The 15,490-nt window shown below is 47.5% G+C and overlaps 1 protein-coding gene across 1 annotated transcript in view; it reads right to left on the bottom strand.

The window, feature by feature from the left end:
• Nucleotides 1–1,456: 1,456 nt before the first annotated feature.
• The window catches only part of MGMT (O-6-methylguanine-DNA methyltransferase), a 139,060-nt gene continuing 125,026 nt past the window's right edge, over nucleotides 1,457–15,490 (bottom strand). Inside the window, exons 5-6 of the mRNA XM_036385937.2 lie at nucleotides 9,107–9,246; nucleotides 1,457–2,651 (exon numbers count right to left, since the gene is read on the bottom strand). Coding sequence (XP_036241830.1) covers nucleotides 2,508–2,651; nucleotides 9,107–9,246 — 284 coding nt within the window. The 3' untranslated portion in view covers nucleotides 1,457–2,507. The remainder of the gene's footprint in view (nucleotides 2,652–9,106; nucleotides 9,247–15,490) is intronic.

Here is a 15,490-nt window from a genome sequence, read left to right as displayed (position 1 = left end):
CCAATGGGATGGGCACCCTGGGCATCTGTGGGGGCAGAGAGTGACCCAAACCTAACCCAACCCCAAATCCCTGCCCCTCCTTGGTGCTGCATTATTTTATTTTATTACTACTTTGTTTATATACAAAATATTTATATATATATATATATATTAAAAAATTTGTCTATCGCTCTAATATGTCTTTTATATATGTATATATGTATGTATGTATGTATATATGTATGCATATTTATGCATATGCCCACACACAAATACATGTATTTCACTAAAGCCGGGTGCATTTTGGGGTGCCCAGGGTTTTGTTTCCGTTCAAAGCCCCCAGAACCCCCAGAACCCCCGAACCTGGGGGGACCCGGCCCCGCCGCGCCCCCAGCCCTGCGCCGCGCGCCCTCTGTCGGGCAGCGCCCGAACTGCAACCGCCTGTCCCCGTCCCCGTCCCCAAATGTCCCTGTCCCCAAATGTCCCTGTCCCCAATGTCCCTGTTCCTGTCCCTGTCCCTGTCCCTGTCCTTAGCCCTGTCCCTGACCTGTCCCTAACCCTGTCCCTGTCCCTGACTGTCCCTGTCCTTAGCCCTGTCCTGACTGTTCCTGTCCCTGTCCTTGTCCCTGTCCGTCCCCGTCTCCATGTCCCTGTCCCTGTCCTTGTCCCTGTTCCTGACTGTCCCTATCCCACCTCCACCTGTCCCTCTCCATCCCTGACTGACCCTGTCCAAGTCCCTTTCCCTGTCCATCCCTTCTTGTCCCTGTCCTGTCCCCCTGAGCCTGTTCCTGCCCATCCCCAGCTTACCTATCCCATCTTTTCCCCGTCCCTGTCTCCCTGTCCCTCCCTGACTGTCCCTGCCCACCCTGTCCACTTGACTTGTCCTGTCCATCTCTGACTGACCCTGTTGCTTTTTCTGTCCCTTCTTGTCCCTGCCCTGTCCTGCTCTGTCCCATGCCTGTCCCTGCCCATCCCCTCCTTGCCCCATCCCTGCCTGTCCCTGCCCACCTGAATCCCTGACCCAGAACAGGATTTCATTCCCAAAATTGGCTGTTTCCCTGGGAAAGGCATCACCTGCCCCAGTCCCAGCACTCCCCATCCCTGTCCCCACAAAAACAAAGTCACATCCCTGAAAAAGCCCAAATATCTGAAAGAAAACCTCAAACATTGAGGGATGCAAATGTGGGAAAGGTTAAAGTTGACATTTGCTGCCGCCTGCTTTTGGTGGCAGCATGTATTAGAGATATAAAAAAAATAATAAAATACACCCAAACTGTACATATTATAAGGCCGTATTTTTATCTCGGGGTTCTGGTGACACGTACAAACCACTTGAGCTTTGCTTCTGTGCTTTATATCGCCACGAGAAACCCTTGATAAAAATACAGCTTTATATTGTACAGTGGGGTATAGTTTATTTTCCCCATATATCACACCCTGTGTTTTATTTATAAACAGACCCAAAGACACTTGCACATGCAAAGCAGTTTTTTTATTGAAGTAATTCTGAGGTATCAATAACCCTGGATTAACTAACGCACTGCCACACAATAATTTTTGGGGGGCAGCAATGGCCTTTCTAAAGAGACATCCATGAAAATATGATAAAACACATAAAAAAATCAGTATTTCCATGTTACAATTTACGATTCCCATACTGGAAATTTCAGCTTCTGGTGGCTCGTACTCACAGAGAACCCTGCTAAAACCACCTCAAAATTTAACTTTAATGTCTCTTGAATTCTTCCAACGGAGAGGCTACGGGAAATAAAGCTTTGGAAAACAGAGAAACATGGAAATCTGAAGGAAAACTCAAATGATAAAGAATGTGCTGCTGATAAAGAAGCGACGACGACGAGCTTTTCAGTATTTTGCCAAATCTGGCTAATCAAACTGCTTATCCAAAATATACAATTTGTCAGGATCATCTCTTCCCCTGCTCTACACAAAAAAAAAAAAAAAAATCCCATCTCCCTATGCAAAAAGAAAAGGCAGGAGTAAGGAATTCAACAGCTGCCTGCCTTTGCACAGATCTCACTGTGCTCCTTTAACTCCTGCTCAGGTGAAAAACCATTTTATGCCCCAAAGTGGGGAGGGGGAGCTGGGCAGGGGCGGGCAGAGCCCAGCGTGCCAGGCTGGGCCACTCGCCGCGAGCCAGGCGCCTCCTCAGGGGGAAGCTTCCACCTCACATTTGCCACGTCCCTCCCACTCCCTTATCCCTGCTTTAATGGACATTAAAAATAGAACAAAACAGGGCTGGAGATGGGAACAAAATCCATGCACAACAGGCCTGGATCGCTGTAGTCATTCTGCTGTAAAATGCAAAAACAAGAAAGGGCAGCCGAGCTGCCTCCCCCAGGACGCATCCCGCTTTTTTAATATAGTGGTGCCACCACACATTTCACTTTGGATGTTGCATTATATTTATGTGTCACTCAAATATTTACCATTTTCCTGAATTCTGCAGGGTGCTCTGAGAGAGAGAGCTCGTTACAAGGCGAGGAGCCGTGGGTGTGTGCCGGGGCTGGTTAGCAGCCCCCTCCCCGTGCCAGCTTCTCCTTCTGCAGCTTCTCGTGGGACAGCAGCCACTCCTTCATCAGCTGTCCCCCGCCGTAGTTCCCGCTGTCCCCGCTGCTGCGGATCACCCTGTGGCACGGGATGATGATGGGGATCTGCAGAACACCCCAAAACCCAGGAGGAGCAAAGGGTGAGGCCGAGGGGAGACAGGAACAACGGGATGTGTCCCTCAGTGCCCTGGTGGGGATCTGCCACAGGCTGGGCTCCATGGCCTTGGTGTCTTCCAGCCTGAATGATGCTGTGATTCCATGAGTCTGGAAATCCAGCACTGTAGAAGCCAGCAGCTGTGAGGCACTGGGCTGGCAGGGACGTGGAGCTCCCACGTCAGAGCACAAACAGAGCCCATCACCATCCCTGAAGATGTCCCATCACGCCAGTTCTCAGGAAATAACAGCCATGGACAGGAATTTTAATACATAAAAATGATGTAAAGTCTTTAAAAGGATAAACCTGAGATATTAAATCCCATATATAAAATGTTCCCTGCAGCACCAGGTCCTGCTGCCCTGCGCCAGCTGAGCCCTCCGTGCCCAGGGTGGGGAACGAAGCCTCAGAGACCCAAAATGCACATGAAGAACTCTTTAAATTGTTCCCTGGCAGGGTGGGCAGCCCTGGCACAGGGTGCCCAGAGCAGCTGGGGCTGCCCCTGGATCCCTGGCAGTGCCCAAGGCCAGGCTGGACACTGGGGCTGGGAGCACCTGGGACAGTGGGAGGTGTCCCTGCCATGGCAGGGTGGGAATGGGATGAATTTTAAGGTCCATTCCCACTCAACCCATTCTGGGATGCCATGATCCTCCCAGGACTAGGAGATTTCTGGGAAGAAATAGATTATTGAGAAGGGATCCCAGTGCCTGAGCTCCCCAGCAGATCCTCTTCCTGCTGCAGCACCTCCATGTGCACCCTAGAGAAATTCTCTGGAAGACCAAGGCATTATTTATTATTTAGCAGCCAGCCAATCCAAAATGGGCTGTGAATTTTTAAAACCTCCAACAGGAGAAGTTTGATTCTGACCTAACCGATTTTAAGAACTCTTTTTTTTTTTCCTCCTCTCTGCCTTCTACTCCCTATCATTTATAACCACAAGACACAGATTCTGCAAAATCAATGCCAGAAGTTACATAATGGACTGATAATGCAGAGGAGAACATAAACGTGGGGTTTTTTTTTTTTTTTTTTTTTATTTTTTATTACAGGTGATTATCATAGCTGAAGTACACACCATAAAAACTGCAATACATCATCTCTAATCACGGGAGTGTTTTGGTGACTGCATAGTAATGGCATTGCAACAGTGGGGCTGGGACAACATCACTCACCCAAAAGGGCAGTTCTCACAAATCTGGGGATCTCAAGTCAAAAATTGTAATTTATTTCTGTGTAGACACACAGACAAATTGCACACTTTACCCTCACTTATTTTAATCCCATTTAACCACACAGTTCAAGAACTGTGGTGTATTTGAGCCTGATACACAAACCCCAAAGTAGCTGAACAGCTACTGGCCAGACCATAAATTGAGAAGGGCTTTTTTGGGGGGTGTTCTTTCAGTTTACTTAACTAATTTCAGTGCCTGAAATCTAAAATCTTAATCTCAGCCCAATGAGAGCACACACAGGTGCTAATTGTTGATCAGGGTTTAAATAAAAAACTGCTTCCAATATCTGCTTTATTGGAGGTGGCAATGCCACAAGTGATGAATCCATCTGTGACAGCTCCAGTGAGTACCAATAAAAGCTTTGCTCCATGCCAAGCCATCCCACTGTAGGTTTATGACTTCTTCAAAGAAATTGTGTTTTTTTTTTTTTTTTGCAAGTGTTTTTCTGGTTTGGGGTTTCTCTGCTTTTTTACACTTCCCGCAGTTACTGCAGGAGGCTTGGCTTGAGTGACAAAGCCATAATAATGCACTGTAAAACATCTCTGAGGTTCATTTGCAATTCTTTAAAAATACACACAGCAAAGCAGCAGAGTTTGGTGGCAAAGCTATAAATCTTGGTGGAGAAAGAGAAAAAAAAAGGACTTTATTTTCAGTTGTGGGGTCTTGGATGATCCCTGAGTGGGTGCAGGACCTGCTCACAGCACGGGGAAGTGGGGCTGAGCTGTCACCACCCAGCAAACAGAGGAGGTATGAAATTAATGCCACTTTTTCCATGGCCAAAACAAAGAATTCCACACTGAGATTGTCCCAACACAAGCACCCATCCGTCACCCTCCACAGCTCTGGATGTAGAAGTGGTACAAAGACCATACCAGCGCTGTAATTTAAAAATATTGAATATTGCTTCAGTTTGGCTTAATTGTGGTGACAACGTTCAGCCTACTAAAATAATTAAACCTGCTAAAATTTATTAGGGCCCTAAGGACATTTTAGAGGGAGAACTACCCTAGTCTGGAGCTTTAATGCCTCAGCTACATTTAATGTAATTTTTATCAATAACCAAGCAGCTCATAATATTATAGCACCGCTGAAATCTTCATGCTGTGAAATCTAATTCCTCTCCTCCACGAATCCATCACGCACGCAGCCCCTACCTCAAACGCTATAAAACTTCCAAACCCAGAGATTTGTCTCCAACAAAAAAATAATATGAAGGAGCCCTCGGATCGATGCCGGAGTCCCTGTGATTCAGGCACCAGCTGAATATTTTCTCCAACTTCGCTTTTGTTCTTCTGGGTAGAGGCCCACAAGGGAAAGAGCTTGTTTTCACTTGCAGCCTCATCAATACCTAAATCCTGGTGAACAAGTGACACTGAGAAGCTGTAATCAATAGCTCCCTGTGCGTTTTTTCTTCTGGTCAAATGGTTCAGCACTACTGACAGCCCTGACACTCGGAACATGATGCTAAATCTTTATCAACAGCCATCTGGGTGAGTGGCAGAACAAGGCTGGGCCGGTCATTAGCGCTCCTGGGCGATCTGTGAATAAACCAACTCCTCCAGAATGTGTTTGTTTAGGGAAAAAAGGTGGGGGAAAAGCTCCCTGCCCACAGGATGGATCACTGTGAACTGCTTTTAGGGAATTTCGGTGCTCTGGCTGCTCCCAGTGCTCAGTGTGAGGTGAGGGAAATGTCCCATGGCGTGGCTGGAGAGCTGCTGATGTGCCTGGCTCAGCCAGGGCGAAATGGAAACAGCTGAGATGGGATCACACTGAGACACACTCAGCAAAAACCAGACTCATGGTTTGCTCATGTCACAGAATCCCAGACTGGCTCGGGCTGGCAGGGACCTTAAAGATCACCCAGTTCCAACCCCTGCTTTTTCTCCACCTCTTCCCCAGCAGAAACAAATCCCGTGATGTGACCTAAGGAAGCAAAGGTATTGGGAATGAAAATAGTAGGGAAAGGTTCATCCCCAGAGGGTGCTGGGCACTGTCCAGGCTCCCCAGGGAATGGGCACAGCCGCAAGGCTGCCAGAGATGCCCAGGTGGGATTTCGGGGTGCCTGTGCAGGGCCAGCAGCACCTGTGCTTCCCACGGACTGCTCTGGGAACAGGGCTGGGAAATATCCTTCTGTCACAAGGAATTGTGGAGCGTGTGCTGGGGCAAAATGAGTGACAGTGAGATGTGGTTTGGAAGTGTGAGGCTTGATGGGAATCACTGGATGATCCTTGGGTCCCTTCCAGCTCAGGACGTTCCCTGGTTCAGTGGATGAACACACAGGCACTTTGATGTGTCCATGGTGTTTCAGATCCACCCACCACAATTTTCTCACAAATGCACAACTGCTCCCCCAGCGTTCCAAACATTTTGGTTGAGTATCCGTGATGTAGCTCAATGTTATATCCATGGTTCAGGATGGATTGGTGCAATATCCTTGATTTAGGACAGATTGGTACCAGGATCAGGCTGTGCCCTTGGTTGGGGTGAGCCCAAGGACCAGCACAGTTGGAGAGGGCACAAACCCAGTGCAGAGAGCTCTGAGTGCTGTGATCAGACCTCTGAAGATGTCTTATTTAAGGCACAGAACACTCATTTAGGATGGCCTTGGACTAATCAGCCCAACATTCTCCATTTCCGGTGAGCGTCTGTGATTTCTTTTTGATCCTCCTCTACCAGTCTAATGAGATTTTTAATTGAACTTTATGGGTTCCCTTTGAGGACCACAGACCTCGCAGTCAGTGTGAACCACAGCAAACTCTGGGAAGCCTCTCCTGTCAAAGGTGAGCCATCCCCACCCTGTCCTGGGCATGAACTGAGGCAGCTGCTGCTGCCGGCACCTCTTCCACCTTCTCGTGAAGCTGAAGCTCAGGCCAGGAATTAAGTGGAGCATCCCAGCTGCAAGGGGAAACCTGTGGAATGTGCTCTACCCAAAGAGAAGACCAAGCCTTGACTCACAGGAGGGAGAAATGTGCTGGTGTCTGGTGGAGGAAGGTGAGTTTGTGATTTTATCCAAGTGTTTGAGGGACAAATGTGATGACAACGTGATGCCCAGCTCAGGGTTATTTCAAAGGGCCCTTTTTCCTGATACTGCCACCCTCATTAGATGAGGGTTATCACAAATCCATCCTCCACCACACCAGGATGCTCCAAGCCCCATCCAAGCCTTGAGCACTTCCAGGGATGGGTTTGGGGTTTGGATGAGGGTTTAGACCCTGGGTACCTCTTGAGCAATCTCTGACCTCTCATGTTTTTTCACACTGGTCCTCTCAGTATTTTCTTTAATCAGATTTCTACGAGGCTGCAAGGTGGAGTTGCAAATTGGGTCAGAAAATCTGTTTTCGCAAGAGTTGACGGCTTTATACACAGAAATAACAAAGGTGAGGGTTTTTTCTTTTTTGCAGTGCCACATTTTATCTTTATCTCTCACCTCATGCATAAAATCCGTGTGTATTGCACACAGCCAGCCTGCACATGATGGCTCACAGGCGAAGGACCAGGAGACATTTCTGGGGTAAATATCAGGGGCAGTGAACAGTTGCTCACACTCAGGTGCAAAAAAGGATGATGTGTGTGTGTGTTTGCATGTGGAATATGGATGGAATTTCAGATTACCTCCAGGAGATGAGCAGTGGCAAAATTGTGGTTTGCGATGGGCAGGACTCTCATTACAGCACTGATTTTTTTTTTTTTTTTTAATCATCAGCTTTCTATGATGAAATATTGAGGTGGTATTATATTAATACAGCTCTTTTCCCTACAGCTATACATTATTATCTATAACCATAGCTTAAAAATTTTCTGCTGGGGACAGAAACCACTGCAGCCACGGTATGGGCTGGGAAATGGCAATAATAACTAGGACCCCATTTAAAAAAAAATTGCAGGAGCTTTGCTGTATATTTTCAGAACTATTTTCATCCTTCCTCACAGGGGAAAAAGCAGGAATTTTCACACCACAACCTGCTGTTACTGCTACTTTGGATGCTGCTGCTCCACTGCAGCCTGAGGGCAAAGCTGGGTACATTTCTAGGCGATGGCAATTACATCTCCTTTTGCACAACACTGGATTGTTATTCTTTGAGAACTGTTTCCTGTAGGTTTGCATTGGATTGCCTTATCTTAATGTACACCAGATTATATTGGAAAGCATTCCATCATATTAAAATAGTTTGTATTGTCAAGTACAATGCGGGCTATTGACAAAACACTGCTCACAGGAGCTGCTTCACAGGGACAGCTGATGGATGCTGCAAACAGCAGGGTGGGCTCAGAGCTTAACCCCACATGGAACTGTGTGGGTCTCCCTGTCTGGGTGCTGCCTGTGGGGAATTGTGGAATGGGATGGGCTCTAAGGTCCCTTCCAACCCAGATTGTTCTGGGGTTGTTTGGCTCTGTGGGTTTAGGGATTGAACTGCTCCTCAAACAGTGCAGGCACATCCAGCTGAGCCCCCAAACCCTCCGAGCCAGGATGGGGCTGATCCCAACCCATACAGCACCCGCTGAACACCACAGCAGCTGCACACACCCACCCAGGTGACTCAGGGGCACAAATACACCTGAAAAGCTAAGCCCAGACAAAGAAAAGGGAAAACAGACACAGATCACTTAGCAAAAGAACATTTTTTCCCCAAATCCACAGGCTTAACCTGGAGTGCTGCTGCCTCCAGCAGGTTCAAATTCAGGCAACTCACCTCCAGAATCCCAGACTGGCTGGGATTGGAAGGGACCTGAAACTCATCCCATTACATCCCTGCCAGGGGCAGGGACACCTTCCACTGTCCCAGGGTGCTCCTGGCCTTGTTTTCAGAATTGTACTTATGCCAGAGTGGATGTTTTTAACACAACCAAAAACACTCATAATCTGCCAGCTTAAGCCCACGTGGAAGATAAAAGACTTCCCCAGCCTAAAAATACACCAAGAAGTTTGAGAACAACAAACTGTGCAGAGGCTGGTGAGTAACAGGAGCGTTCCTCGTCCCAACCCAACCCAACCCCATAAACGACAGGGCATAAATCACACTAACCTGGGCTGTGCATTATGGCTGATTACAAACACTTACTGACCTTACTCCCCATGGCAGCCCAGTTTTCAGAGCAGATAAATTTGACCCCTCAGAGCCCTCCAAAGCCAGCCTCTCCCAGCAGCTCTGGGCTGGCAGGTGCCCTGCACTCACCGGGTTGCTCCTCATGGCTCCCCCCACGGCTCGAGCTGCCCGGCTGTTGCCAGCAAGATCCGCCAGCTGCTTGTAGGAAACAGCCTCCCCAAACTTGACATCGTTCAGCAGGGTCCACAGCACCTGCCTGGTGAAGGAATCTGCAAGGCACAGGGAGAGAGCGCTGCTGGACTGGAGAAATTAGGATGGGACAGTCAAAAAGCCCAACGCAAAGCCAGGCTCGATGGCAGGCTTGTAATTTAAACTGGAGCAGCCCCGTGCACTGTCCTGCTCTTGTGCCCTGTATGGCTACATTTAAATACATGATTATTGCAGAGAGCGCCTGGAGTAGCTGATCACTATAAAAAAAGGATTTAAGGCTTTGATTTTCCTATATTTTTAATTTGCTTCGAGTACAATTATCCTGTTAGCTCGTACAATGTGGCTTTTCCCATTAAATTGGCGGGGTATAAATTAGCATAGAGCCAAATGAAAAGGGAAGGAATAAGTGGCTGTACCTCTCTGACAAAGGCCTGGCATCTCCAGCTAATTTCCAACTTCAGCTGGGACGTGCCAGGGACGCCCTAGAGCCAGCAAACTCTGAATTATCCTGGCTGACTGCATTTCATAGTGGGGAGCCCCGAGCTACTGCTCAGCACTGCACACGCTGCCAAGTGTAAGGACTAGCTGTGACCTTGAATGTCCTGCACATCCTTAATGATGCAGGGGGGGAAAAAAATATATCTAATGTATCGGCCATTATTTTAATTTTAATTCGGCAGCAGATTGCTTTAAGTGTTCCAATTGCTGAAATAATGAATAAGCAAATGCATTAGGAGAGGCTTTCTTTGGCATCTCAGGGTGTCACCCAGCCCAGGGTGGTTTCAAGGAAGGAAAAGGGATAGTCCTGTTTGGATTTGAGTTGGGTTGAACACCTCTTGCTCCTCCAAGGCACCTGGAAAAGCTCTGAAGAGCCAGCTCTTGGATAACTTACTGAGAGGAGTGAGCTGGTGACTGAAAAAGGGGGAAAATAGGAGAAGAGGCCCCTTCCCCCAGCTGAGGGCCTCAACCTCCTGCTCTGGCAAGGAAACAAACTGATTAAAAACATTTTCTTTCTTTAGTTGTCAAAGAAGACATTGATTACCTTCCGTAGGAAGGTAGAGAAATGTGATTTTGTTCTTAAAGGAAACCCATACGGCGTTATGTGTGTGTTAAATAATAAAAATCACTTCTTAACTGAAGGGAATGATAATCACTTCATTGAAAAAATCTGTTTAGTCTTTATTATAACATTAAGCAAATTAAACATCAGCATAATCCAGGTGATACGAGAAAAGGGTCATCAAAGAAATTAACTTTGTTGTTCATTAATTTACATGGATTAGTAGAGGGCAAAGAGATAGCAAATCTGCTCTAGTTTTTTATGATATAATTTCAAACTGTACACCATTTGTGGCAGTAGGGTGACTTTGGGGTTAATCAGACTGATTTGTCCTTTTAATTGCTTTCTATTCAAAGAAAATTCATTAGATAATGTTCTCTTCAAAATTCATGAATCAATTTAACTGAAGAAACCACATTAACAGCTTTGGGTTCATTAGCACAAGCAGTTGTGTTACTGGCTGATTGCTACCAGGGTTTCCTTAGGCAAACAGATTTTGTTTACTGTGATTCCTTCAGAAAGGTTTATTTCAAATCAAACTGGTCCTTCTTATTTTCTTAACCTGTTTCATCTGCCAGGATTAGCTTTACCCTCCCTGCTCAGGGGTCCTGGGGAGTCACCGCCCCATGGCATCTTTTAAATGACCAGAAAATTCCTTTTTTACTCTCAGTTTTGGCAGGTTGGGATGGGATGGACCTGAAACTTTTGGGAACCTGTTGGAATCAGGGAGAAAACGGAGCAAAGTGCACCTGGACAGGGAGCAGCTGGGGGAGGATGCGGCAGCCGCAGAGCCCCAGGTGATGCCCAAATTCCCAAGGACAGGCTGGCACAGGGGCACAGATCATCCTCCTCTCCCACACAGGGACACAGAGGCAACCCGTGCCTCTGCTCCCACATAAAACACTCGTGGAGGGTTCACAAGGATGAAATATTTAGCAATCGTGCGCATCATTTTGGAAACGTATCTGAAAACTCAGTTTCATCCTGCGGGGAGCAAAGGCATTAATTAGTTTAAGCAGCTCGAAGAGGCAGTGCCAAATGCTGTTCCTGAACTGTCTGCAGGTGTGAGTGCCCGTCAGCACAACCTGCCCAGATGAGGTGGGTGAACTTTGCCCAATTTTCAGTGTGCCAGCGTTTTTATGCTGTTAAATGTCCTTATAAAGTGCTGTGAAATTCCCACACAAGAATGAACACACAGGAATTCTCTGGCTCTGTGGGAACTCCATGTCCTGGGGAGGCTGATCAACAGGAGCACCACGAGGTTTTGTCCTTCCTGTGCCCCCACCTGCACGTGGGGTCAGCAAAAACCCAGGAGAGCCCCTGACCACCAGGAACACCTGGCACCATCCCAGGTGCTCCAAACCCCAATGTCCAGCCTGGCCTTGGGCACTGCCAGGGATCCAGGGGCAGCCCCAGCTGCTCTGGGAATCCCATCCTGTTGGAAACTGAGAATTTTGGACTTTCAGCTGGCAGGCACTGACCCCCAAGGGAACACTGCATTGACCTGAGGCCGTGGAGAAGCTTCCAAAATGGAATGGCAGAACTGGGATTGTGGGTGTGGAGTTTGAGTAGAAGTGTGTGATATCACAGGGTGGGAAACTCAGAGCTGAAGGGTTTAGAATACAGTAATATAGGTAAAGCAAGATGGAGGGTTTAGGGTGGAGGCTGGTCCTTGTTCTTCACCTTCTTCTCCATGGGTTTGGGTGGTTTTGTGTAATTGGATAAAAAAGTCCACATTGCAGATCACAGGTGGTTGGTTATTAAGTTTAAAGTAAAAATAATTGAGGTGTCATTTCTTAATTGGACAGTTTATCCTTAAAAGGCCTTGTAGAGAGAGAGATGGGGCTCCATTTTCAGTTTGTTGAAGTGCTGCAGAACTCAGGGTTTGTGAGACTGTGACATGGATAAGAGCTAACAAACATCTGAGTCCCAACAAGAAATATCCTCTCCAGGGTATTAATCCAGGGTTGGGATTAAATAGACATTTAATCCCAACCCTGGCAGAAGAAAAAGAAGTGAAGACTTGACATTAGTGGTGATCCTGTGTGAGGAAGAAACCGAAGGATTGGGACCTCCCTGAAGAACAAAGAAGATAAAACTCAACACCACCCCATCCCCTCCCCACCCTCACAGGGAAGAATATTTCCAGATAAATTACCCTGAACCTGTTGTTAATGCCTAAATGCTCAGAGGTCCCTCCTACCAGCCCACTGGGCCTTAATGCTCCAAACAAACATGTGAAATCCATGGGGATAATGGAGAGAAAATCAATTTTACTTGAACACCAGCTGTATCATAACTTTTGACAGTGTAACTGAAGGTGGGAATTAGTCCAAAGAAGGAAAATCATACACTTCTAACTAATAATTATGGAATTATGGAATGGTCTGGGTTGGAAGGGACCTTAAAAATCACTTTATTCCATCCCCTTGCCATGGGAAGGGACACCTTCCACTAAATAATATCTATTATATATTATTTACCTATACATATATGTTTGTATCTAATCTCCAACAAGGATTTTTGGGGTTGGTGAGGGGCTCAGTCCCTCAGGATTCAAGATGGATGAGGGATGAGCAGAGGGACCAGTGCCAGTCCCCTCCTGTCCCCTCTGTATCCCACAGCCTGATGTTCCACCCTTTTTTAATCTCTTTGATTAAGAGGAATTAAAGACAGACTGGTTTTTCCTTCCCCTCAACCCTGATTCCTGGGAATGTTAGTTTTTGTTTGTCATGTTGGTTTATTTTTGTGTTTTTTTTTTCCCTGCTTTTCTTTTTGTTTGTTTGTTTTTCCCCCAGAGTTTTGCAAATGCAAAGACAGTTATAAACACTTGCTCCTCCTCGGCAGCTTTTTCACAGCCTGCCTGGGGTACTGCACAGACAACTTTTCTTCTCTTTTTTTTTTCACTCATTGGTTCTCACTGTTATTACTATTAGCAAAAAAAAAAAAAAAAAAAAAACCAACCAAAAAACCCCAAAACATTCAAGCACAGCAGTTGAAAAATACCCGAATCTGTTTGGAAAACAGCAGCTCCCACCTGAGCCACAGAACTCAAACTGGCTCCTGGATCTGGGAAGAGCAGGCTCACACTCACACTGCAGAACTTTTCCTGACAACAAATGGTGTCAACCATTAATCCAAGCAATAGAGCAGATTTTTAGCAATTTTGAGACTTATTCCCAAAGCCACGTTAAACCCGTCACCCTACCACAAACTGACCTAGCAAGTGATATGTGAAGATATAATTTAATAATTTGTTTAATTCAAATGTTTTTATCTTTTTATGAGGCTGCCCCTGGATCCCTGGCAGTGTCCAAGGCAAGGCAGGCACGGCTTGGAGCACCTGGGACAGTGGAAAATGTCAGCCCATGGCAGGGGTGGCACTGGGTGAGCTTTGAGGTCCTTTCCAGCCCAAACCAGGCTGTGACTCCATCAAATATCAGGCACTTTTATTAAGATTTTATGTATTCCCTGTGCATGTATGTTTGGAAAATGTGATATAATAAAACAGAAACGCAACTATAATATAGAAACTTGCTGTCTGTCTGCACCACTTCAGTGAGAAATGGACCAAAATGCTTCCTTTTAACACCTTGAACGTCCAGGCTGGCTCACACTGAGTGTGAGCTGCATTAAAATCCAATTAATGGGAGCTGTTCCCAGTCCCTGCTTTAACACAGTTTTACACACGGCTCCCTTCAGGTTTCTGAGGGGGTTGTGGGGCCAAATTCTATCCTTAGAAGCAAGGAACTCTCCCTGGAGCTCATCCAGCAGTATTTCTGCAGTTAAACTCCCTGGAAGTCAGGGGGTGTTTAACTCCAGCAGTAACTGATATTCTGACCCATTTTTTACACAATACCTCGAGAGCAGTTCACTGCAACCTGCAGGAGCAGGTGGAATTTTAGAGCTGATGGAAATGAGCAGCTGGAAGCTCAGCAGTGGCCCTTGGAACTCCCATTCCCAACCCCAAACTTCCAACCCCAGACTTCCAACCCCAAACCCAAACAAGGCTTTATTCAAACCACGACTCCTTCAGCATCAGCATCTCCATCCCAGCTGAGCGTTCAGACTTGGAAAGCCAGGGCAGCCCTGGCCAGGCTGGGCTTGGGTGTGGGAGCTGTGGATGGAGGAGCTGCAGAGCCCTGGCCAAGCCCCTGCTGGGTGTCCCAGCACCCCTGGCAGTGCCTTGTGAGGCTCTGAGCAGCAGTGCTGGGCTTCCATCAAGGAGCCACCTGATCTTCCTGAGCTGCAACTGCTCCAGGAGAGGAGAACAAACGCTCTGCATGAAGAGACAGAGGAAATATCAGCCTCTTCCCAGCCAACAAACTGTGGCAGCCAAGGTTTGTGCTGCAGAGGGGATGGGGAGAAGCATAAAATCCATTTATTTTTCTCCAGCATCTGTTTCATGCCGATTCCTGAGAACCCACCCCGTTTTCCTGCACTAAGATTTCCCTCAGAGATCTGGAGCCTCCTCCTTGGCATTCTGTCCCCTGATCCACTCTCCTGAGACCCCACCTGCAGTGCTGCACCCAGCTCTGGCTTCCCAACAGGAGGAGGATGTGGAGCTGCTGGAGCCAAAGGAGGCCATGGAGATGCTCCAAGGGCTGGAGCCCCTCTGGAGCCAGGCTGGGAGTGTCCAGCTCCAGGGAGACCCTTCCAGTGCCTCAAGGGGCTCCAGGAGAGCTGCAGAGGGACTGGGGACAAGGGATGGAGGGACAAGACACAGGGAATGGCCTCAAGTTACACCAGGGAAGGTTTAGGTTGGAGATTAGGGAAAGTTTCCTCACCCAAAGGACTGCCCAGCCCTGGCACATCTGGATTCCCCATCCCTGGGGGGATTTCAAAGCCCTGTGGATGTGGCACCTGGGGACAGGGGCAGGGGTGGCCTGGGAGTGGTTGGACTCAATGGTCCTGGAGAACTTTTCCAACCTGAACAATTCTGCGATTCCATTTCTCCATCTGCACGTATCCCACAGCAAAGCTGCCTGATGCCACCACCGCTGCTGGAGACACAACACCTCTGAATTTTTCATCTGCAGGGCCACCCCAGTGAACATCCACACCACAAAAACCCCTCCAGCTTCCATTTCCCACCTTTCAGCCACTGAGCAGCCTGAAGTAAACAGGTTCCATGAGGAGCTAAGGCCAGACCTGCTCACTTTGAGGCACACGGGAAGCTCAGTCAGGCTCAGCTTTACTCCCCTCTCAGGAATATAAATGCTCTGACAATCTCAGTGTCATTC

This window comes from Molothrus ater, chromosome 8 (assembly GCF_012460135.2).
Source record: "Molothrus ater isolate BHLD 08-10-18 breed brown headed cowbird chromosome 8, BPBGC_Mater_1.1, whole genome shotgun sequence".
NCBI classification, from domain to species: domain Eukaryota; kingdom Metazoa; phylum Chordata; class Aves; order Passeriformes; family Icteridae; genus Molothrus; species Molothrus ater.
The sequence above is the reverse complement of the archived record's forward strand: the minus strand, read 5'-3'. Positions and strand labels throughout refer to the sequence as shown.